Source organism: Triturus cristatus, chromosome 1_2 (assembly GCF_964204655.1).
Source record: "Triturus cristatus chromosome 1_2, aTriCri1.1, whole genome shotgun sequence".
NCBI classification, from domain to species: domain Eukaryota; kingdom Metazoa; phylum Chordata; class Amphibia; order Caudata; family Salamandridae; genus Triturus; species Triturus cristatus.
This window is the reverse complement of record NC_140580.1, coordinates 759122610-759148819: the sequence shown is the minus strand read 5'-3', so window position 1 is coordinate 759148819 and position 26210 is coordinate 759122610. Positions and strand designations below refer to the sequence as shown.

Sequence of the window (26210 nt, the reverse complement as noted above, 5' to 3'; positions counted from 1 at the left end):
CTGTGGACTTTAAAATTTGCCCTACTTTTTTCTAATTGTTTGACAGTCCTTTCTGGTCTCCACCCCCTTGACCTGTCGGCCCATTTAAGTGCTCAAGCAGATGCACTGAGGCTTAGTTAGAATACTGTGCACTTTAACCAGTGCTTTTACTGGAAACTTCAAAGCACTTTAAAGTCTGGAGCCCGAGGACAAACCGCAGGAGGAGTTGGCTGTATAGATGCTATCTGATAGAGCCATCTAGTAGCATATTCCTTACCTTTGAATTTCCCAGGAGTCAGACTGGATCCAGAAGATTTTTCTGCAAGCAATGCCACTGCGTTCTGGTAGGTGGCATCGGTCGGCTCCACGTGACGTGTATACCGGCTGTGATGTCTGCATTAACCACATAGGCGCCACCTTGGCGCGCTGATGTTGATTCTTTTCTTTTTGCACCAGTCAAGCGCTGATCCATGAATAGCGCTACCCTCTGCCAATTTTTGAGAGATTTTTCAACTTGTTGTCGACCCCTTTTTTTCTCGGTGTGTAGGAAGTCCTGTTTAGGAAGATCTCGGGATTCGAGCCGTGCAGCACCTGTTACCGTGCCATGTCGGTCACTGACCCACATTTGATTTGTTTGTGGTGACTGGAGCGTTACCACATCTCCAAGACATGCTCCGACGGCCAGGCCATGGCTCTGAAGGATTTGAGGGAGTAGTCCCTAAAGCTGTTTGCGGTCCAATAGGCGACACCGCTCTGGTCTTCTCAGAGGTCTCTGTCCCGTCGAGAGGAAGGTTCCGGGCCCGCTTCAGAAGTCCCAAGTCTTCTTTGTCCCAATCATGATCATCTGGACACTCTGGTAAGCGTGCAGTCTGATGGCCAACGTGATCGGGTAGAATATTTTTTTTTGTTCTGCCAACATTTCATTCTAGTTGTTAAACACCTCATGCTTATTGGGCCATTATTCCCACACTTTGTGGGAAATGGTTGCGCGAATGCTGCCACATGACCTGGAGGCGGCCAGGGCCATCCTCTCACTGTTATGACTGCCAAGATTTTTCCGCAGGAGCGTCAGGAACCTGGAGAGAATACCTCAGCCTTCCCCTACGGCCTTCCGACTCTATCAGACTCTAGAGTATCAGATGGCACACTAGGGTAAAACAGGGAAACAAAACAAGGAAAGGCGGGGGAACAACTCTGGTAGGGTTGATGGCTCCACGTCAGAGATAGTTGAGGCAGTATCCAGCTGTAGAAAAAGACTGTGTTATCTCTTGCTTTCACATTCTCATTACAACCCAGTTATCTAAGTGAAACCCCCTGTCACACATACCATGATTATGTTACTTCTAGGCGTGTAGTGGGTAAACTTAATAGGTTCAATGTCTGATGTCCTGTACAACAGAAAAACACAAGATTAGAGAGGAGTCTCCACTAGGCTCTAAACCATATGTTATAAAAGTGTACGACTTACCCCACGATTCTACTGGAGAACTGTGAGAACAAAGGATATAAATCCACCTTAGGTAACTGTGTTTGTTCTGTAACTGTGAATGGAATAATCTGCCAAGGAAGTAACGAAAACTAAGTACCCCCCTCAATGTCACCATACCATAGCAAGTATATATATAAACAAAAAAGGGGCAGCACACTGCGCTGTTACCGTGATTCTGAAGTAATGAGCCTTAACTGCACAGTGGTCCACGCAAGTATCCCCAGAGGAATACCAGGACAATATCTTCTCAGGGAAGACCGGGGAAAACTCTCGTAAGTATGCGGGGCACCCAGGCTATGCCCGATGTGGAGTACACAGGCCGGGCCCCGCCAACAGCGAGGACAGAGCTGGATGCGGGACGGAGCACAAGGTGAGGGAAAATGAGGGAAAAGATAAAGGAACGGAATAGATAGGGAGGGAGCAAGAGGCTATAATACTGCCACACGCCTCTTTTTGATGGATACAGAGCGTACAGCCAGAGCCCTGCCCGGCAGTGAGGATAAAACCGGAAGCGAGGTGTAACACACGGCTAATGGAACCCCGGGGAGGAACACCGAGACCAGCTTCAGATATATTCTCCAGATGGAGCAGGGAGATCAAAGGTTGTATCCGGCTCAGCAATGCGGGCAGAGCAGACTGAGGGGCAAAACACCAGGGTCGGGAAAGACTGGAATCAACGGCGAGCCAAAAACTTCCTACTACGCGGAGGACGCTAGCAGGAACAGGAAGTTCGCAAACGGAAGTCAGGCACAAGCGGAAAAGACGGAAATGGGGCCAGGAGCAAGAACGCTAAGCGCGTTCGTGTGCATCTAAGCTCCTTAAATACACGAAGCATCATGGGGGCAGGACCACGGGGCATGACACTCACAAGCCGTTACAGACTGGAGGAATGCAGCAAAGTTCGCCATTCTATATGGCTTAGATATGACCAACTGGCTGGACAGAGCGATTTCTATAACAGTGGCTGTTAGACGCCATGCCTGGTTGAGAACATCTTGGGATGTCCAGACTTCGCTCATAAACATGCCCTTTGATGGCACCCATCTCTTTGAGTAGGCAGACATGGCGCTGGAGCGCTTTGAAGACTCATGGGCTACAGCCAAGTCCTTGGGCCTCTCGGTTGCCTCTCACCCCCAGTTTGCCTTTCACTCCTTCTGTGTCTATGGAAGGGGCTTTCAACCGCATCAGCCATATCTCAGCCACAGAGCTGCACAAGTTCCGAGACTCTAGCACGAACGAGGTCTCAGTTCGTTCCGACTGTGTGGGTTGGGTAGCCATAGGTCAGGTCACGCCACCACCCCCCATCAGCTTCCATCTCCAACCCCTCCTAGTCTTGCCCTTCCATACCAAGGGTGACCAGTTGGGGGCAGGCTGCACCATCCCCTCCACCACTGGCACAACATCACGTCAGACAGGTGGGTTCTCCAGATTATCCAAAGGGGCTACTCTCTCTCCTTTGAGACCACTCCTCCCTCCATGCCTCCATACTTCCATTGGCTGACAGACGATCACCTACTTGTGCTCCAGGAAGAAATCATGGCTCTCTTGGCCAAGGGCCAAGGGAGCCATAGAGAGGGTTCCGGTGCCAGAAGCAGGCTTTTGTTGCTATTCCCTCTACTTCCTGGTCCCGTAAAAGGACAAGGGTCTTCGTCCTATCCTAGACCTCTGGGCCCTCTACTACTTCCTAAAGAAGGAGAAATTCAAGATGCTCACGTTGGAGGAGGTCTTGTCTGCCCTGGACCCTGGGGACTGGATGGTAACATTGGACTTGCAGGACGCATATTTTCATATCCTCGTCCTGCCTGCCCACAGGTGTTACCTGTGATCCACGGTGGGCCACCAGCACTTACAGTTCACGGTGCCCCATTTTGGTCTTACCAGTGCCCCTCGGGTGTTCACCAAGGGGATGGTGGTGGTCGCAGCTTATCTGTGGAGATCAGGGGTGCCAGTCTTCCCTTATCTAGACAACTTGCTGTTAAAGGCGGGCTCGACCCAAGCTGCTGTCTCCCACCTCCAAACTATGACATACCTCCTGCATCCGCTGGGGTTCGCTATCAACATGTCGAAGTCACGCCTGACTCCCTCTCATATGCTCCCTTTTATCGGAGCTGTTCTGGACACAGTGCAGTTTTCGGCATATTCTCCAGAGAGACAAGTTCAGGATATTCAGGCTATGATACCGATGTTTCAGCCTATATCCTGGATTTTGGTGAGTATGACACTGAGGCTGCTGGGCCTCCTGCATCCTGCTAGTGACACATGGCATATGTGTGTGCTCTGCAGTGGGACCTGAAGTTCCAGTGGGCACATCATCAGGGAAACCTCTTTGACATGGTCCAGATCTTGGAAACAACTGCACAAGACCTCCACAGACCCCTCTCCCTTCCCCAACCAGATCTCACAGTAATGACAAATGCGAGAGATGGAGATCATAGAACTCTGGTCTCAGGAGGAATCTGGCGTCCACATCAACATGCTGGAGCTCCAAGCATCAAAGGAAAGCTACTTCAGGAGTTCATAGACACCACCACCATGTGGTACTGCAACAAACAGTGCAGAGTGGGTCCATGGACTCTGTCAAGAGACATGGCTGGAACAGCAGGGCATATCCCTTCTGGTTTAACTCCTGGCAGACTAACTCAGCCATCGATGCCTAGCAGATCAAGAGTGGCTTCTCCATCCAGAAATGGCGCAAGGTCTCTTTCAGCAGTGGGGAAATGAAATTAAAATTTGTAAAGCGACAATCACCCGGGGGTATCTAGGCGCTAAGCAGAAACTGACAGGCTGATAAAATCCAGAAGATGACAGAATTATTTGGAAAAGAGCCACATTTTTAGCTCTTTCCTTAAAGCTAGTAAGTATATTTTTGAATTTTAGATCTGCAGGAAGAGAATTCCATAATCTTGATGTGCATAAAAAGAACCCTCTCCCACCTCATTTGGCTTTCTTAAATCTGGGGATTACCAGATATCCACTTGTGGATGATCACAGTGAGCGCGTTAGGATATATCGATGAAAATGCTCTATAAAGTAATCTGGTCCAACAGCATGTTGTGCCCTGAAGGCATTCAGAGTGCTTTAAACTGTATATGTTTGTCAATAGGGAGCCAGTGTAATTGAATGAGTGCTTGAGAAACAGAGGTATGTTTTTCACTGCACAGCAATAGCCTGGCTGCGGCGCTCTCTATGTTTGCAATTTGTTTTTGAATGTTGATAAATAGTGTATTGCCATAATCTACCTTGGATGAAATTAGAGTTGTTGACTACTCTCTTTTGCAGTTAGATGGAATAAATGGTGAGACTTTCCTCAAGATTTTCCGAATGAGGAAACACGAGAAAGTGATATGATTAACCCCCAGGTTTTTTACTTTTTCCCTCGGGATAGGCAGATTCCCAATTTCCTGGGGCCACCACTTGTTTGACCAAAAGGAATGATTGTTGCCAAACAGTAGGACCTCCGTTTTTGAGGAATTCAATTTCAAACAATTGCTGCTCATCCAGTTACCAACATTGAGCATGTAGTTGTGGAATTGGGTAGCCGTGGATCCCGGATTTTTGGTGACTGAGACCACGATCTGCGTGTCATCCTCATATGAAACCAGGGAAAAACCAAATGATTTAATTAAGGCTGCAAGTGGAGTAACGTAAACATTGAACAGGGTAGGACTCAAAGATGAGCCCTGAGGGACTTCACAAAGTAAAGAAAAAAAACAGTTTGATTGCGATCCGTTAGAAAAGAAGTAAGAAACTTGAGTGCATTATCTTTGATCCCAATTGATTCAAGGCGATCAATGAGAAGAGCATGGTTGACTGTATCAAACGTGGGGGATAGATCCAAAAGGATCAGAGCCGCATTTCCCCCGCTGTCAATCATTTGCCTAATTTCTTCCGTGGCTGTAATCAGGGCCATTTTGGTGCTGTGATGACTGCGAAAACTGAACTATGTAGAATCCAGACTCTTGGTTTTATCTAAGAAGATGGTCAGTTCATTATTGATGATTTTTTATACAAGTTTGGCAGGGAATGGTAGTCGAGTTATTGGTCTATAATTGTTGGGATCACCAGTGTCTAGGTTAGCCTTTTTTAATAATGGCAGAATAGACTCTCCCTTCCAGTCTTTTGGAAACTATCCTACTTCAAGGAGATTGTTAAAAATGGCCATGAGGTGTGAAGCTATCACCTCAGGGGCTAAGTGAATTGTTCTGGCCGGACAAGGGTCCTGTGTAGAGCCTGATTTGATCTGCACCAGTGTTCTTTGTGTTTGATCGAATGTCAGAGGTCCAAAGTGGGAAAGAGCACTGATGTTGGGAGTGCCTTTCAGAGATCTAGAATCTAGGTCAGTCGTTTTGCTCAGGTTTACGGAGGAATGGTAGACAGACTTAACTTTATCCTGAATGTGAAGTGCTAGTTTGTTACAGAACTGTTGATTTTTTTGGGTCAGGAAGTTTTTTAACTGTTGCGAAAAGTTCCTTGGAGGAGTTCATTGCTCCTATTTTTGTCGCAAAATAGTTCTTTTTCGCAATTACAATCATCTTTTTGTAAAACTGCAAATTAGTTGAATATATTTCTTTGTCTGCTGGTTTATGCTGAGATCTACATTTGGGTTTTGATCTCCTACATTCCTGCTTTTTTTTCTGAGATCGTTGTTGAACCAAGGTTCGTAAGGATTAGTCTTATTACTAAGATTGTTTTTCTGGAGCTAACTGACTTAGCGTGAGGTCCAACCAATGATGGTAATTGCGAACGGCTGTGTCCAAATCGGGGGAGACCATGAGAGTTGATTGGACAAGGGAGGCATTGAACTTATCAGCATCAATTGCACTCCAAGGGCGCTGAGTAGTACTCCCTATTGGTAGGTTAATTGTATCTACCTCGGGGAATCCATTTATCGCCAACAGAATAGCTTTGTGGTCCGACCAGGTCAAAGGGAGGGAGGATACCCAGTGGAGCTGTTGATTATCCTTGAAAATGCCATCCAAAAGATGACCAGCTTTGTGTGAGGACCCGTCAACAATTTGTGTTAGGCCTGCACCCGCCATATGATCCAGTAGATTTATTGAATCTGGATCAAGAAAATTCTCCATGTGGAAATAAAATTTGCCTAAGATAGTGACGTCTGCAGCATACACTTTTTGTACTATGAGACTACCAATGGATTGAGTGAAAGCTGATCTGGATCCTGGTGGTCTATATATAAGAAGTCCGTTAAAGGAGTAGAGTCTGTTAAGTTCAATTTTAAAATGTAGGGATTCACAAAGTGGTATATTAGGAATACATTTAAAAATGGTTTAAGGAGAGCCTTGGTTAGATCTGTTCGCCTCCGCAGAGAACGTGCAAGGTCAGCAGTTTTAAGCATTGGAGTTTCCAAGGCGGTTCTCATTCTGAGACGCTTTTCGTCTTGAGTAGAGCTCAGGCTTCCTGTACGCCTTTCCATCCACACCACACGACCGGGCCCAAGTCTTCCTTGTTGCTCTGGACTGGGCAAGGATAGTCTGGTACCCCGAGCATCTGCAAATTACATTGATACTCTGAAAGGGGCAGCCTTATTGGAGGATCTTCTTTTGCAGCAGCAGGTGAGGGTCCTCCACCCGAACCTGTCAACTCTACTTCTTGCGTGAAGATTGAGCGGTGGCAGTTGACAGCTTTTGACCTTCTTTCAGCAGCTTGTGATGCTATTCTGGCAGCCAGGCGTCTCTCCACTAAGATGGTATACGCCTGCCAGTGGAAGAAATTTGTAATATATTGTTCAGAGAACTTTTTCAACCCTCTCTCTGCTTACCTTTTTGTTTTGTTTTATTGTTTATTTTGACCCTTGCCAAAGTGTATTGGCAAGGGTATTTGTGTGCTTTGTCTGCTTTCCTGAGGCTGCCAGACCAACCCTCCTTATTTGAGTCACCCATTGTTCATAGATTCCTCAAATGCTTTGTACATGTTTCCTCCACATTATGCCTCAGTGGGACCTTATGAATACTTTTCAGGGCTTATCATAGCCGGTCGCTAATTTTACTCACTATGGTGGAATCAAAGACCCCAACGAGTAAGTAGTACATACAATTTGTGACTTATTTTCTACTTAGGGCTCAATTTGTCCTACGGGTATTAGCAACACTCAATTACTGCTTGAACCCAACAACTGGCTAATATTATGCTGTACGATAATTTTTTTACTGCTTAGAAACTACTACCTAGAAGATAAAATGAAGATTATTACAACGGACAAATCTCTAAGACAACACAGTCGAGTGCCCTGGGCCGTATAAAGATTGGAAAAACGTTCAATCTTTGCTTAAATTTAGGTATAGTATATGAATGAAACATATGCCCTCAATTCAATGAAGGGGTAGCTTGAATGATATATAGTCATTTTCGTTTCTGCTGTGCTTTATCCCATTAGAATACTTGCTGGAGACACATTTTTCCAATACAAGCCTAGTTGATACAACCTCTATATAACCAGTTCTCATGAAATGGAGGGAACATGTCTACAATAAGCGGATAACGAATGCCGGTACCCTTATTTTTAACTACTTCTAATTAGCCTGACATTTCAAACTTTGGCAACATTTTGATGTTTGAAAATCTAATTCCGTTTTTATATACATTCTATCGCAGCACTTTCTGAATTTGTAGTGCTCTGTTGGAAGGGAAAGAAACAAAATACTATTGGGAAACTCTAACGTCTGAACGGGATATAGAAATTCCAAATATTTGAACAAAGGTCAGTGATATCAGTATACATAGGACTCTCTGACTATATTGGTCATCTACATTCGGTAAACAAACTTCGGCACACGGTGTGGTAATGGGTCTCTATTGCAATCCGTATCAAATAAAACCCAAAAAAACTCTTCTCTCTTGCCTTCTCTTTTTCCTTCTTATTAACACCTTCGACGCGCATGACGGAACGGTTCCGTCATGCACGTCGGTTGCGCTGTGCGCATGACGAAACCGTTCCGTCATGGCCCCGCCCGCGCACGGAACCTTCAGCGTGGCGCGGAAATCCGCGCCGCGCTGAAGGGGTTAACCAACACGGTTTCTTTTTTGTTTCAGACTTTATCTTCTTTTCTCTTTCTTTCTTTTTGTATCCTCAATTCTCACTTTTTTTCAATGACGAGAGCTCCATAATAATTGGAGCATGTTATTAGTGTACCCATATGTTCAGTCAAATGAGATCATGCCATTTTCTTTACAGCCCTGAGGAAGTCACAAGACGTGACAAAACACGTGTCGTATAAACATTGGAAAAACGTTCAATCTTTGCTTAAATTTAGAATACTTGCTGGAGACACACTTTTCCAATACAAGCCTAGTTGATACAACCTCTATATAACCAGTTCTCATGAACTAGAGGGAACATGTCTACAATAAGCGGATAACGAATGCCGCACTTAATGAATTTGTAGTGCTCTGTTGGAAAGGAAAGAAACAAAATACTATTGGGAAACACTAACGTCTGAACGGGATATAGAAATTCCAAATATTTGAACAAAGCCCTGAGGAAGTCACAAGACGTGACGAAACACGTGTCAGTTGTTACCCATTTGGACCAAGACCCTGAGATTACAAATCTCTATCTTATGAACTGTCGATCAGAAGTATATGTACTTAGGGAACCTTGATTTTCTCTTGGTCTTCTTTAGAATTGTGATTCTCTTTTGCAAAAAGTTTTTCTAAATTAAATTATTTTTGATACATATTTTGTGAGAACCTCAATCTGCTTTGTAGCCAGTGTTATATTGATGACACATTGTTTGTCTCTTTGGTTAATAACCATTATGAATAATAGCTGTTACGTTTGAGTGCCGGGATATTTCTATCTAATCTCAGTGGGACCTTAATTTGGTTCTCGCCTACCTCATGTGTCCTCCTTTCAAGCCTCTGCATATTTGCCCCCTCTGGCTGCTCACAATAAAAACTGGCTTTTTAGTGTCAATTACATATACCAGGAGAGTGAGCGAGTTGCAGGCTCTATCGTCCAAATCTCCCTTTCTGACGATATTCCCTGACAAAATGGTGCTACGCACTAGGGCCTCTTTCCTGCCGAAAGTGGTAATGCCCTTCCAAATGAGACCGTCTGTCACATTACCGACTTCCTACACTTCTCTGCACCCCTCTAAAGAAAAGGAGCAACTCCATCGTCTGGACCCAAAAAGAGCATTGTAGTTCTGCCTTAAACGCACAAAAGTGTTCCTAGTGATCGACCAACTCTTCATGGGGTACTCTGGAGCGAAGTAGGATCGGGTGGTGCAGAAGAGGACCATCTCCTAATAGTCCTCTGCATCAAGATTTGCTACACTCTGGTAAAGAAGCAGCTTCCGGAAAGGTTTAAGAGATCATTCCACCAGAGCTAAAGCTGTTACCTGTAACGCCCTGAACGTCTCAGGATGGTTTAACAGACACGACAATGAGGACGCAACCACTTGTGAAGGGTTAGTTCTTTTAATGAAGGCAAATAAAATACAAAGAACAAACAAAAGTTATAGTCACTGGAATCCTCCAGGCTAAGTACGTTACCAGCCCACAGCACGGATGGTCCTAACCGTCCTCTGCATATACGCCGATCCCGGCGTATGCCAACAGAGGGCAGAAATGAAATGGCCGACAATGCCAATCGGTAGTCTGTGAGGGGCACGAAGAGTGTTGGGGAGAATCGAGGAGTCAGGGAAACACCCAGCCGGGGTCTCTACCTGAAGGGAGCAGCCGCTCAACCTCTTCCTCAGACTGCACCGGGACGCGGAGTCACCTCCTGGTGATGCGTCACCGATACCCCAATCACAAGCAAGAAGACTGAACCGAGAGCAGCCGCTCGATCGATCCTGTGGACTTCCGAGTCTGTAACGCGGCAAACACCTCCTGGTGTGCGTTACAGCTGGCAGTCCCTGTTTCTCTGGTCGGGCTGGGAGTTACGACTCCAACCAGCAAAAGCGCCACTGCGCTTGGACTCAGCCGAGTCAAAAAGCGAAGCTCAATGGTTGACCGGTAGAGCTTCCGGGTCCTTCACAGGTGACGATGGGGCAAGACACGGCCCAGGGAGTAACGACTCAACCTACCTCCGTTCTTGCCTTACTGGAGCACCACTCCGGAACACTGCTCTTCACGAAGCAGGTACGTCGGTGTAAACACAATATCCGACAGCCTTGTACCTCCCGGTTCCTCCCTTTATAGGGCGTGTTTTCCTTGAGTTATGTAACAGCTCTCCTGTTTACATAAGGGCGTGTTTCCCTTGAGTTATGTAACAGCTCTCCTGTTTACATAAGGGCGTGTTTCCCTTGAGTTATGTAACAGCTCTCCTGTTTACATAAGGGCGTGTTTCCCTTGAGTTATGTAACAGCTCTCCTGTTTACATAACCTCTCAACCGCTAAGCATCCTGGGAGATGTAGTCCGTTTTCGCTGGTTACCGTTTTCCTCCCCTCGTATGACAGGAATTCTTGACAGTACATCCTCCCTCTCAGCGGCTCCCCACGGGTCCAGCGCTGGCAGGAAAACGCCGATGGAACAAGGAGACCAAGCGCGGAGCATGAACCCCTTCAGCCGGTTCCCATGAATGCTCCTCCGGGCCATAGCCTTTCCACGCAACCAGGTACCACAGCTTCCCCCTGCGCCATTTGGACGCCCGTATGCCCGACACTTCATACTCCACCTCCGACTCCACGCATACCGGCCTAGGTGTCCCAGACGGCTTGGAGGGCGCTGGTTTGAGCAACGATACATGAAAGACAGGGTGTATCCGCAATGACTGGGGCAAGCACACCTTCACGTTCACGGGACCCATACACTTGGTAATTCGATAGGGGCCCATGTACTTGGGATGGAACACACTGTTCTTTCGAAACCTCATGTTTCTTGTGGATATCCAGACGTAGTCTCCAGTGCGGTACAGTGGCCCGGGCCTTCTCTTCCTATCTGCCACAGCCTTGTATCTTCTCTTGGCCTCTATTAGGACAGCCCTTGAGCGCATCAACGTGTCTTTTATGTGTGCCACCCTGTCCGCTGTGGCGGGAATCCTGTCCTCTCTGAACGGATGTAGAAATGGCAAGAACCTGGGATGTTGGCCATAGTTGCTATAGAACGGAGATGACTGTGTGGAGCTGTGAGTGGCGTTGTTATAGGCTATCTCTGCAACCCATAGCAAGTCGACCCATTCTTCCCTGCCTTGGTCCACAAAACATCGCAGATACTGTTTGAGCGTTTGGTTCAGGCGCTCGGTTTGGCCGTCCGTTTGAGGGTGGTAGCTGGTGGACAGGGCGGTCTTAACATGCAGCGCAGTGCACCAAGTCTTCCAGAATTGCGCAGTAAACTGCGACCCCCGGTCCGACACGATCACCCCAGGTAATCCATGCAGTCGTACCACATTCTTTAGGAGTAGTGACGCCAATTCCCCGGCCGTAGGGACTCTCTTGCAGGGGATGAAGCACCCCTGTGTCGTGGTTGCGTTGGGACAAGATAGCCCCCAGCGCCACATCCGACGCGTCCGCTTCCACCACGTAGGGGAGATCCGGATCGGGGTGAGCCAACACCGGCGCCTTACCAAAGGCGCTTTTCAGGGCCTCAAAGGCTTTGTTCGCTTCAGGGGACCAGACAAACTCCTTGGACTTCCTCAGTAGCTGTGTGATTGGGGCCACCACTCCTGAAAATCCATCTATAAACCGCCTGTAAAAGTTGGCGAAGCCAATGAAACTTTGGACGTCCTTCACGCTTTGGGGCACCGGCCATTCTTTCACCGCCTTGATCTTTCGTTCTGCCATCTCCTGTCCCTCTGGACTCAGCATCACTCCGAGGAATTCCACGGATGTGACGTGGAAGTCACACTTGCTGAGTTTACAAAACAGCATGTTTTCCCTCAGCTTTTGGAGCACAGCTTTGACGTGGTGTACGTGCTCCTCCACACTGGACGAATAGATGAGGATGTCGTCGATATATACGACCACGTAGATATCCAACTCCTCTCTGAATACCTCATTCAAAAAGTACTGAAAGGCTGCCGGGGCGTTGCACAGACCGAACGGCATGACGAGGTACTCAAAAAGGCCGAACCTGGTCTTAAAGGCGGTCTTCCACTCGTCTCCGTCCCTCATGCGCACCAGATGGTATGCCCCTTTCAAATCCAACTTGGTGTAGATACGAGCTTTCTTGACCTGTTCCAGAAGTACACTGATGAGAGGCAAGGGGTACCGATTTTTTATGGTTATCGCATTCAATGCCCTAAAGTCCACACAGGCTCTCAGCTCCCCATTAGCCTTCGGGATGAAGAAGAGTGGCGAGGCGGCCGGAGACTTGGACGGGCGGATGAATCCTAGCTTGAGGAGTTTATCCAGGTACCCCCGGAGATGCACGTTTTCAGGCTCCGTCAGGGCATACAGCCTGCCGCTGGGAACGCTGGCCCCTGGCACCAGGTCGATCTGGCAGTCAAACTGTCTATGTGGTGGTAGCACTTCCGCCTTCACCTCATCAAATACATCCTCAAAACTGTGATAAGCCTGGGGGAGAGCCACATCTTTTTCTGCCGCTGTAGCCACCGTCTGACTCCCGCTCTCATCTGCGTCAAGGGATTCCGTTCTTATTCCACAATGCAGGATGCAATACGGTGACGTCATTTCGATGCGATGTGTTGGCCAATCCACAAAGGGGTTGTGTTTCTGTAGCCACGGCAATCCCAATATGACGCCATATTGGGGCGCTCGGATGATGTTAAAATCGATTTGTTCCAAATGGTTCCTCCCATATCTCATCGGAAGGACCCCCGTGTGCTGTCCGATGGGCCCCGTCACCAATCGCCTTCCGTCTACCGCATAGACGTCTTCGGGTACTGCTTTGGGAAGAAGCACTAGCCCTAGCCTGCATGCCTCGTTGTGGTCCATAAACATGCCAGTGGCCCCTGAATCCACCATGGCCACAACGGGTATCCACTGGTCATGCACTCCCACGTGCACCGTGATAAACAGGTGTCGTTGTCCCTTAGTGACCGAGTTGGAAAGTGAAGGGATGGATGAGTGACTCCGAGATGCCCCTTCTCTGGTCTTGGAGTCCTCTAGTTTTCCGCCGGTATGTCCACCACGGCTGTTACCGACCGGTTGGCCCGATAACGTGACGTCTTCGGTTTGGCAGGGCATTCACGTACGTAGTGGCCTTTTTTGCCACAATATAGGCACAATCCTTGTTTACGGCGTGACTCTTTCTCCGTGGCTGTGAGGCTCGCTCGTATTGCGCTGATGTCCATGGGTTCTCCCTTGGATGCGGTGGAAGTTTCAGGACTTCCCACCGTCACATAGGATGGAAGGGATTTTCCTTTTCTCCCATGATCCCCCTTTCTTTCACTTAGCCTATGTTCCAGCCGTAATACCAGGTTGATAAGGCCCTCACATGTCTTGGGTTGAGGGTCAATATGAGCCACGGCGTCCTTGAGCTCATCGCACAGCCCTTGATGGAAGAGCGCCGTCTGTTTAGCAACAGGCCACTTGGTTTCCGCAACCAGCCTTCGGAACGCGTTGAGATACTGCACCAGGTCGTTGGATCCCTGTCTCAACTCAAGCATTTCACGGTCCGCCGTGTACGAGTCAGCCCTTCTGTCGAATACCTTCAGGAATTCCTCGCGAAAAGCACCCCAATCACATAAGAGGGGGTCGTCCCTGCTCACCAGAGGTACGGCCCATTGTGCCGCGTTTCCAGCCAAATAGGATATAAGGAAAGCCACACGAGCCTGACTCGTGGGGAACGCCTTTGGTTTGCACGATAAATGTAGCGCCACTTGTGTGAGGAATACCTGCACTGTGTTAGGATCCCCACTGTACCTCTCTGGTGTTGCCAAGGGGATGGCTACCGGCATTTCCACTACTACCGCAGGGGTCTGGTTCGTGAGGGAGGTGCTGGGCGTGAGCGGGTCCAATTGGATAGCATCCAGTCTGGCTTTTACATCGGCTGTTTCTTGCCTAGAGGCAGCCACTTCAACTTGCATGGCCGCTAAAGCAGCCAGCACATCATCAAGTGTTGCCATGTCTGTTATCGACCGGGAGACAGTTAGTGTTATTAAGGTCGGATATTTTGTAACGCCCTGAACGTCTCAGGATGGTTTAACAGACACGACAATGAGGACGCAACCACTTGTGAAGGGTTAGTTCTTTTAATGAAGGCAAATAAAATACAAAGAACAAACAAAAGTTATAGTCACTGGAATCCTCCAGGCTAAGTACGTTACCAGCCCACAGCACGGATGGTCCTAACCGTCCTCTGCATATACGCCGATCCCGGCGTATGCCAACAGAGGGCAGAAATGAAATGGCCGACAATGCCAATCGGTAGTCTGTGAGGGGCACGAAGAGTGTTGGGGAGAATCGAGGAGTCAGGGAAACACCCAGCCGGGGTCTCTACCTGAAGGGAGCAGCCGCTCAACCTCTTCCTCAGACTGCACCGGGACGCGGAGTCACCTCCTGGTGATGCGTCACCGATACCCCAATCACAAGCAAGAAGACTGAACCGAGAGCAGCCGCTCGATCGATCCTGTGGACTTCCGAGTCTGTAACGCGGCAAACACCTCCTGGTGTGCGTTACAGCTGGCAGTCCCTGTTTCTCTGGTCGGGCTGGGAGTTACGACTCCAACCAGCAAAAGCGCCACTGCGCTTGGACTCAGCCGAGTCAAAAAGCGAAGCTCAATGGTTGACCGGTAGAGCTTCCGGGTCCTTCACAGGTGACGATGGGGCAAGACACGGCCCAGGGAGTAACGACTCAACCTACCTCCGTTCTTGCCTTACTGGAGCACCACTCCGGAACACTGCTCTTCACGAAGCAGGTACGTCGGTGTAAACACAATATCCGACAGCCTTGTACCTCCCGGTTCCTCCCTTTATAGGGCGTGTTTTCCTTGAGTTATGTAACAGCTCTCCTGTTTACATAAGGGCGTGTTTCCCTTGAGTTATGTAACAGCTCTCCTGTTTACATAAGGGCGTGTTTCCCTTGAGTTATGTAACAGCTCTCCTGTTTACATAAGGGCGTGTTTCCCTTGAGTTATGTAACAGCTCTCCTGTTTACATAACCTCTCAACCGCTAAGCATCCTGGGAGATGTAGTCCGTTTTCGCTGGTTACCGTTTTCCTCCCCTCGTATGACAGGAATTCTTGACATTACCACTGCATTCGCATGTGGAGTCCTAGTACTGGAAATCTGTCTGGCAGCAACATGGGCATCCCTGCACACGGTTAGCAAGCATTACTGCCTGGACAGTCCGATCCGCAGGGACAGCCTTTTTGCCCTTTCGGTCCTGCAGGACTTTCTAGCAGTGGCGGCCAGCACAATTCTGGTGGGGTGGGGAGGAGCGGGGGGGGAGGGGTAGGCGACAGGATAAGGAGATTTAATTATAATAAAAAGAAAAATTCACTTCCTCGCTGCTCTGTGCCACGTTGTCTCTCCTCCGCTGAACAGGAAGCACCCAGGCTCCCTTGAACCAATCACAGTGCTGCAATGCAGTGATGTGATTCAGCGCCCCTAAATGAATCAACGCTGAAATGCAGCATTTTGATTGGTCTGATCTCCGTGGTTTGGCGCGCAGACAGGGCCTGGGGGCCTGGGCAGGTTCTCCATGCAGGCTGAAATGCAACCTGCATGGAGAACATACCAAAGTGCGCATTACTGTTGGGCCGGCCCAAAAGGGCTGGTCAAAGCATCATGGGCACTTTAGTGTGCTCAAAACTCTCCCCTGCTCTGCAGATCAGCCCTGCTCCACCCTCATGCTGCCACAGCAGGGACAAATAAAATGACAATAACATCGCGTTATTATCAATTTATTTTTCCTTTCTTTTACTGTTGCACTGCAGCAGTGGGGCAACGCTCCTCCACGTTAGCGGAGGAGCCACCAATGCTTTCTAGTCTGAAACATGTCAGCAGTCCCTCCTCTGGGAAAGTTATTGCTTGGGTATCTATTAAAAGGTAAGGAATCCGTAGCTTGATGTCTCCATCAGATGGACAAGTTACTTACCTTCGTTAACGCCTTATCTGATAGAGACAGTATCAAGTTGCAGATTCCTTACCAACCTACTCATCCTCCCCGCCAACTAGTTTCTAGGGTCAAGGTTGTTCCCTTTCAGAGCTCTAGTTTTTAAACACACCAATTTCAGTACTCTTCATGGCTCTGCGTTTCTGCTGTGGAAAGTCGTGAAAAGTGCCTATATAGGTAATGCGGACATGACTTCCAGCTAGGACAACGCAGCTGAAGTCGCGCAAAGCCGACTGATGCCACCTACCACCGAGCAGGCCTATTGCTCGAAGAAAAATCTTCCGGATCCAGTCTGACACCTGGGAAATTCAAAAGTAAGGAATCTGCCGCTAAATATTGTCTCTACCTGATAAGGTGTTGCCAAAATTAAGTAACTGGTCCTTCTGAGCTTTAAACTTTGTCTGTCCCTTACTCTGATTGGCTGACAGTCCTTTCTAGTCTCCACTTCCTGATCTGTTGGCCCAGTGTTGTTGCACAAGCTGACCGAGAAGGCTAGCATACAATTCATTATACTGACTACTGGGTAAGGGTATGAGTAAAAGACACAGTGAGGGTGTGAGCAGGAACCCTTGGCAATTGTTACAGTTGATTTCTTTTTTAAGACATGAGCTAGAGTTAATATAGAAAGAGCCCAAAAGTGGCCTACGTTTTACCTCAGGAAAATTTTAAAAATCGGTACACAACGGTAAAAAAACCTCAAGTTGCACCTTCTGAAGTAGTGGGAGATGTACTTACTCTGCCGCTAGCAGGTTCAGTTGCACAATTTGCTGAGACAAACCTTTTCAATTCATTTTTTCTCCTTCACCAAAAATAGAATATGGTCATATGGGTTTGTTAATGTTTGGTTCCTGGGGACCCAGTTTTACTAGACTTTTCACCCAGGGCCTGCAGTAAAAAAAGTAAAATCAAGAATTCTATCAGAAAAACAACCCATAGATAAAACTGAAGTATGTGATGAAAATGGTGTGCTCTATGTGGCTGTTGTATAAACTAAAACTGAAGAAATACCTTGGCGTGACATTTACGAATGCGGTCGGTGCCAAGAGTCAACAGTGGGTTCACGCTGGATGACAGAGACGTCCATACCATGAAGGTTGGTCTTGACACCTTGAGGCAGTTGAGGAGCATTCTGATGTTCAGATCCCTAAGCTGAGGGCATCAGATGAGACTGGTTGTGTAATTGGTCTCCTTGTCAATGATACCCTGAATTAAACAACAACTCATCCTGTTCCCCCTTCTAAAGTGCCTGCTTCTCTTAGGCTGCTGTTGCAGACGGGATCCTTTTGATTTACTACTGACCGGCAGCAGGCCTATATAGACAAAGCACATGGTGAGACTGTGGATTCCTACGTTCCTACCTGGCCTCCCCGGGTACAATCTCAACGGAGGGCAGTATGAACGGAAAATCAAATGATTGGAAGACATTTCTAGTTCTTGACCTAAAAGCCTATGAAAGACTTTTTCTACACCGTAAACTTTTTTTATTTTTATTTCCTTATTAGCATTTTAGTATAAATAAACAATTCAGTAAAGCCTTATAACATGGCAACATAGCAACTATGCAGCATAATTCTCAAGCAATATATAGGCGTACAGAGATGGCCTGGCCAATCAAACAAATTTTGATAGCATTCAGAATTCCACCCCGGCTTCCTTTGCATGTTGTGCTTTATACAAATGGTTGTCAAGAGAATCGACACACAGACTGGCTATAAATGAGTCAGTCTCAGTAGCTACTCATACTGCCTTTTCCTAACTAATCTTGGTCACTGTAGATGCCAGGATTGTGAATAGATGTGTATTTCTAAAGACCGAGGGTATTCTGCAGGCTATGGTAGAACGGGGCAAGGTGGTGTTAGTAGGGCGTTTGCTTTTTTTAAGCGGCAGACTAGTCCTGTTCTTTTAAATAAAATGTGCTTCGCTGTTCAAGCTCTCTTATTTCCATGAGCACCTAAGTTTGCCATGGGTCACTTCCCCTCAGAGAACTAGCAAATGTTTAATGACTTGTGCTTGAACCCTTTGGTACACTAGAAAACATTTCCCCCCCCACAAAAACAATTATAATTGTTGACTCTTGAATTTGATTACAGTTCATTTATTGTCCTCTTAGACAAGTGATTCTGCAGTGTATTTTGCTAAATCATCAGACAACCCTTCACAATCATCAGGATTACATTGAGGGCAATTGGCCTGAAGAAAATGCCCATCCCAGGGCGACTTGCCATTTACCATTGACCTTTGATCAAGGTTTCTCTCACTGTTTGACAAGAGGAGAATGGTCCCCAAGACTCTTGTTGATGGAGGGCTTCCTTCTCAGCTTGCAGCTAACTACAGACAGATTGTATTTTTACAATTTGTATTAAATATACTATTAGATTTGTAGATGCATGTTCAGAGTAGTTGCTACCACAAGTGCTTCATGGTGAGGATATTTGAGAAATGCTTCAAGGGGAAAAGTCTTATGAGCAATTACCTAAAAAAAAGTTACGTTGAAATGTGTGAGGGTTCGAGGTCTCTGAAGCATTCGCCCCCAACTCCTCACTACTGTACAGTGGCTCGCCTTGCTGAGACTATATATGCAGGTCAGCCATGATGTTTAGCCTCTCTCAAAATTCCAAGTTGACCACAAAGGAAACTGCTATTTTGCGAGCAAACCTGAATGATTAAGCATAGTGCACAATGTAGGAAGCTGGCTGTGTGCACACTATACCTTACTTTGGTATATTATATACAGAGTCCAGTGGATCCCCAGAGGCTTACAGAAGCTTAAGTAGATGATACTTAAAGCTGTATTTGGTGTAGTGTGGTCGGGCAGTTAGGCTTATTAGAGGGTTGTGTTAAACATTTGTTGTAGAAACTCAGGCAAGAAATGATTACACACACTCAAAGACTGAATTGTATAAAAAGTTATTACTTTATTTTATTTTAGAAACAAGACTAGCACAGTTGCAGGTAAGTACCAGTTTCAAGAATTGCATTGCTTTTCAAATACAGTATGTATTGGGTTGTAAAGGCAAAGTACACTACAGGAGTATTAAAATACTTTTGGTAATGTCAATCAAACAGTAGCAAACTTAGCAAATGTAAGCGATAAACATTTAGTGCGATAGGCAGAAATACAAAGCAGTCCTATGGAAGGAAAACAGTTATGTACATTTACCAGTAAGTACTCGACTTACACATCCAGTCTTCAGGGGTTTAGACCAAAACTGGGCGAGGGTCAGACCAAGGTAGATACGGCACCACCAGCGGCACTGGGGCGGCCGGGTGCAGAGGTCACTGGGCCAGTGTTAGTCAATGGAGAGTGGGGGCACCCACAAGATGTGTGGTTTGCAGGTAAGTACACACAATTTCATGGCACAGATCAAGCACGGGGGGGGGGGGCAAAAGGCAGCACTAGCCAAACACCACCAGCGGCACAAGGGCTGCCGGGTGCAGGGTGTAAATCCGTGTTGGGCGCCCAATGCAAGTAAAGGGAAATCTCGGTTGCACAAAGAGGCCGCAGGCTCAAACCAGAGGGTTGGATGAAGGTGATCAACAGCTGGGCAGGTAAGTAGAGGTGTTAGGAGATGCCTTGGCACGGTCAGCAAGGCTTCCCAAAGTCAGGGAGGATGCAGGGATTCCTTTTGGTGTCTGATTTTCTTTACCCAAGCCGGTCACAGTCCGGGGAACCCTTCATGTGGAAGCTGCATGCGGGCTTTGTGGAGTCCAGGAGAGGTCAGCCATCAAGGGGTCGAGGTCAAGATTGCTGGGGACACTTCATTGGACAGGTGAACTCACATTGATAGCTCCCAGGATCTTTGCGACAGAATGATCAGCTTTTTCCGTTCTAAGATTTTGGAAATATATTCCTCTTTGGAAATCCTCAACTCTGAGGCATCCAAAATAGGCCCAGTCATGCCCCAGTTTCCTCTTAATGCCCCCGCAACCCTCCTGGAGGCTGTCAACTTATCCATCTTCCCCCCTCTATCGCAGAAGCACACGGATCACCTGTTAGGAGGAATTACTGCTGGTTCCCCACTGGAGTCTTGCCCCTTGAAGATCATGAAATTAGGAAGGGAGATAATTGTCCCTCACCTTACTTCTACACTTAATGTAGGTATTTCATCTGGGCAGTATCCCATTTCTTGGAAGACCTCGGTATTCAAACCTCTCTTAAACAAGGCCTCCTTGGATCCTTCGGAGTAAAAAAAATTATCAACCCATCTCTTTGTTACCAGTCCCAGTAATAATCTTGGAGAAGCATCTTAATTCTCATTTTAGCTCCTATTTGGATGAACTCCTTTTGCTTGATGGCTCTCCATGGCTTTAGAAATGGCCATAGCACACGACTGCGTTAACTTCTGTAATCAATAACATTCGAACTCGGGTCGATGCTAGGCGCACCACGCTATTGATTCTTCTAGACCTAACGGCGGCCTTTGATACCATATCTCCTTTGAGATTGGTGGACCGGATTAAGGAAATTGGGGTCATGGACACTACCCTGAAGTTGCTTACCTCATTCCTTACTGACCGGTCTCAAATTGTATAATTGGATCAATTTTACTCGGACGCTAACCATATGTTTTGTGGAGTCCCTCAGGGCTCCTCATTGAGTCCGACACTCTTTAACATTTATGTTGCCCCCCTAGCCAAGGTCTTTAGATCCTTTGGGCTGGAGATGCTGTCCTATGCTGATGACACCCAAATTATGGTGTCTATTTCTAACAGCATAGACGCATCCACAACCAATTTTAAAAATTGCATGCAGGCAGCGGGCTCCTTGATGTTAGAGAACAACCTTAGACTTAACTGTGATAAAAAGGAGGTTCTGGTATTTGGAAACTAACAGTCTATATGGTCCCATGCCTGGTGGCCTGATATGCTTGGTTCATGCCCCTGCCCAGGTCCCATAGCAAAAAATCTTGGAGTCATAGTTGACAATTCCCTCTCCCTGGGCCACTTGTTTTGGAATTATCAGGGTCCTTAGGAAGATTTCTCAATTTCTTTCCTTTTCCTCCCGAAAGCAGGCAGTTGTTGCCCTAGTGCTGTCCAGATTGGATTATTGCAATGCCCTTTATCTGGACATCAATAAGGGACTCATCCACCGACTACAGCTGGTGCAGAACGCAGTGGCCAGGCTGGTGATGGGCCTTCCTAATCAGACTTTACCGGACCAAGAACTTGAGCACGATTTTCCTCACAACCTATTCAAAGACTGTGCACCGCTCGAAAGACACCGTTTAAGAAATGTGCATCTGCCGCATTTAAAATCCCCAAATTCCCCTGACGAAGGGCAAAGCCCGAAATGCATTGGGCAGAACATAAGAATCGTGTATATAAAAAACATGGATATTACTGAAGGAAGTAGTAATTCATGAACAAATGCAAAAAAAAGTATCAGTATAAAGAAGAATAAAAACATTTGAAGAATTTTATGAGTCTAACTTGATTGAATTTTATTGCGAGTGCGACTTGGAGACGCTCCCCTATTCAGGGACAGCGCTAGTGAATTAATTTATCCTATCCTCATACTCTGGAGGATTCACCAACCAGCACCGAACAAACACAACAAATTCAGGTTTACCTGAGTAACATATACAACAGTCTAGGTGTGCGAGGGTCCTTTTTCCATTTGGATGAAATCACCATAAGCATTCTTTGTTGAAGAGTGCCAGTCTTCCTTGGGTTGCTGGAAGTCGCTGGCCACTGGACAGTTGTCGTTTTCTATGCAGGTTCTTGACAGCGGGAGACAGGCCGGTAGGATTGGGCCAAATCAGAAGAAGTCTTCAGGCTTTGCTGCACAGTGTCTTCTTCGGCCTTCTTCTTCATAGGTTGTAGTAACCTGAGGATCAAGGTTCAGGGGTGCCCCGAAATACTGACTTTAGTGCTGCAGGTATTTGCAGATGGTAGCCAATGGGCTACTTGCTTTTAGGGTGACTACCCCCTTTGTATGTCCCCACCCTTTGGGAAGCGCGAATCCCCTAACCTGATTGGCTAAAATCCTTCCGTTCACAATGGAAGATTTTCTAAGGAAGGGGTCACCTCAGTCCATGACATCTTATGGGTGGTCCTGGCAGAGGGAACTCACCCCTCCGGACTAGTAATTTTCCCGGCTGACCTTGCCCCCATAGCTGAGCTTGGTCAGGGGGGGGGGTTGGGGCGGTATCTCCACTAGTGGGAGAGGCCCTGGCTAGCATATCAAAGGGTAGGAAGCCTTTGAGGCTCACCGCTCGGAATACTGTTCCTGCTTGGGGGTAGGTGTGAAGCACCTCCCCCTCAGGCAGGCTTTGTCCCTGACCCACGAGGGCACAAGGGCACCCACCTCAGGGGGTCAGAAACCTGTCTGTGTGTGGCAGGCTGGTGCAGACCAATCAGCTGGACACAAGGGAGTTGGTCGTTTTTCAGGGGGCCTTTCTAAAATGCACTCTGAGTGCATTGTGTGATAAATCCAGCACAGGCATCAGTATGGGTTTATAATGCTGAGATGTTTAATACCAAACGTCTTAGCATTCAGTAAAGCCACCATGGAGCTGTGGAGTTCGTAATCACTGCACTTAAAATGTCTAAGAATGGACTTGACAATGTAGGGGCATATTGCTCATGCAGCTATGCCCTCACATGTGGTATAATGCACCCTTCCTTAGGGCTATGAGGCCTGCTAGAGGAGTGACTTACCTATGCCACAGGCAGTGTTAGTGGGCATGGCATAGTCTTCATTGTCAGAGCATACATGTTGGGTGTGGGGTCTCTGTGGGTGGGACAATACATGCTGCAGCCCTTGGAAGCCCTCTCTGGTCACAAGGCCCTTGGTACCAGGGGTACCTTTTACAAGGGACTTACATGTGGCTCAGAGGTGTGACAATTGTGGGAACAAAGATACAGTTTTGGGAAAGGACACCGGTACTGGGACATGGTTAGCAGGGACCCAGTACACACTCAGTCAAAGTTGCATCATATACCAGGCACACAGTGGGGGGGCAGGGGTACTACAACAAAAAGCCGTTTTCCAACACACAATAACTATTTCCATTTGGGAAACCTTTTTGGAAATAAGTCCAGCTTTATATTAAAAGGACTGCATTTCATTTAGATCAAAACATTGGGTCAAATAAAAATACAAAGCATCTAATTTTGCTTTGCCATGCCTCTGAGCAGTGTAAACTGCAATCCGTTGTAGCAATAGTAGCTAGGATAAGATCAGGCCTGGAGCTGTCCCTTCCTAACACCATAAAGAGGGGTTCTCAAAAAATGTGTTCCTGTCCTTACCTACTTCTGTTGCATTCTTTCATCTAGCACCGCATTACTCGTATCAAAAGTGGCATCCAGAAATTGTTGTAGTCTTGATTTTCTCTTGTGGTTCATTTTTACTATCTTTAAGTAACCTGTTGCTGTCTGTTTTCAGATTGTTCATAAAATAATAGACTTGGGGTATGCCAAAGACCTGGACCAAGGCAGCTTGTGCACCTCTTTTGTGGGAACGTTGCAGTATTTGGTAAGATAACAATTTGTGGGCAGTGTGTATTGCTTTGCTTGCATTTTTGTTTTGATTAGGAGACCTCCGGTCTGCACAGCATGGAAAGAAGGTATTACACTTTTGAGGGTGATGAAGGTAATGAAGATCATAACATCGTAGCCTGTAATGTAATTCCCTGAACACAGAGTATGTGGGGTGTTGGGAAAGAGGGCCGTTACAAGCTAACAGGATTATGCTTACAGATGCACAATGGGCAGGTGGATGAGGATGGTGCAGGCAGCAGTAGTGCTGGTAGAGGGGTACAGGATGGTAGTGGTTGCAGCTTGGAGGTGTACATTTCAAGTTATGGGACCTGTACTGAACAAACCGGATTCTATGGATCATGACATGTCAGTCCAGTTATGAAACACCAGTGACGGACCACCTTTCTTGATTTATAGGATTCAAGCATTCAGAGTTGTGGTTTACAAGAGCATAGTATTCGGTGCTGCATCTCAGTGCAGAAACAGTGATGATTTGAACCCATTTCTCTTAGTACCGTAATCACTGAGGTTCTAGTAAGCTTCCATGACAATATCTTACAGAGGCTGCAGAAAAATGTTGATGTGTGGCCTCTGAAAATAGATGTTGTCTTGACACTCGCATATCCTCATAACAAATTGCAGGTATACCACAAGAGCAAGAAAACGTAACTTTTTACTTGTCTGCTGGCAACCAGCTACGTCATATAGTAGTAATTCGCCAGACACTTCAAAGACTCTTATCCCTTCCCTGGACCACTCCCTGCTTAACTCTATTACAATTATAAAAAATACGCTTTTACACAGCACTCGCCAGAAACTAAAATACCTCAATGTATTTTACAAGAAAGAAGATAAAGTACACCAGGACCACCATGATTAGAACTTGTGACCTAAAGGACACTAATAGATTTAACTCTTTCCAGTGAATAATAATATTTCTGTGTGGGCGTCCTAATTGGTAACTCACCATACATAACCAGTGAATGACAGACAGCAAACAGATACCTACATTCTAAAGCAGTGTCAAAGTTTATAGTACATGAAATACTTGATTATTTATTGACCTGTGACAGCTATCCGTGTATGGCAGGCATTTGTTTAAAGAAATTTGCTCACAAACCATTATTCTATTTCTCCATCATGGGTATTTTCTCAGAGTATTTTAATTATTATTCATATGTCTTTATTGATTTTAAACATATCCATGATATTTAAAATTAGCTCCGTTTAAAATGTATAATTAATTCTGATCATTACAATATTAAGAGCTACACGGTGCACATCTTGCTACAGCTGCAATGCAACCATAGGAGGCATAATCTACTGCTGTAAGTAATATTATTGCATCTTGAGATTTTGCGACATTGCACCAGTGGTGTGCATTATTTAAATTCAATTGACTGAATACTGCCCAAATTGATACCTAGCTAAAGTTTAAAGGGTTACCTATACAACAATAACCAAAACCTGCAGGCCTTCCATGTAAAATCAGAAAAAACTATTTAATCATAGCAGTTACGTCTAGTTAATTGGTTCAATTGTTCATAAGAAAAGTCCTTAAAGCTGTGACCAGAAAGACTAACGAATGCAATAAAATCATGGGCATTGTTATAAAGTGATTAGCTCATATACATCAATTCGGCCTACTCCACCAATCATATTAGACTGCTCTGTATTTACGGTCTTTCCAAACAAATTCCTTTGAAGCTAAATCAAGAATTTTAGTGGTAATACTAACTATTGGTATAACTGGGTTAATCTGTCAAAGATAGACTTCTTCTCTACCTTTTTCTCACACCACCTGTTATGATGCGGTGCAGGAGCAGTCGTCTTCTTTCCCCAAGGAGACTTGTATAGCAGCAAAAAACTGTGTGTTAAAGATAGTTTTTTTGTAGTTACTTACCATGTGTTTTCCTCAGTGGAACTGAAAAGTTTTCTAACTGCTCTCAAGTTTGTGAACTGGAAGAAGGGAAAGCACATTATAATTATTTCCTGCTGTTGTGAGTCTCCTTACTTGTGATAAATAGGGTTGTGTTCCTGGGACTGAGTAAGATTGCATAATCCAGTGTGCATGCTTCCTCTGCATACATTCCCCTTTGTTTAGGGCCCATGATTTAAGCTTAAGTTGTGAAATATTCAGGTGTTTCAACAGTATGTGGGGCCCTACTATGCCAGGCCTCATCAACCCCTTGGTCTTTTGTAGATGTTATTACCTTTGTACCGAAGATTTTGTGCAATCCATTCTCTTCTAAACAAGATATCCCATATATGTCTTTA

The 26210-nt window shown here is 46.4% G+C and overlaps 1 protein-coding gene across 1 annotated transcript in view; it reads left to right on the top strand.

The window, feature by feature from the left end:
- The window catches only part of LOC146867969 (uncharacterized), a 503249-nt gene that overhangs the window by 111599 nt on the left and 365440 nt on the right, over positions 1-26210 (top strand). The window contains exons 5-7 of the mRNA XM_085623836.1: positions 19381-19403; positions 21086-21267; positions 23839-23928. Of these exons, the coding sequence (XP_085479962.1) occupies positions 19381-19403; positions 21086-21267; positions 23839-23928 (295 nt within the window). The remainder of the gene's footprint in view (positions 1-19380; positions 19404-21085; positions 21268-23838; positions 23929-26210) is intronic.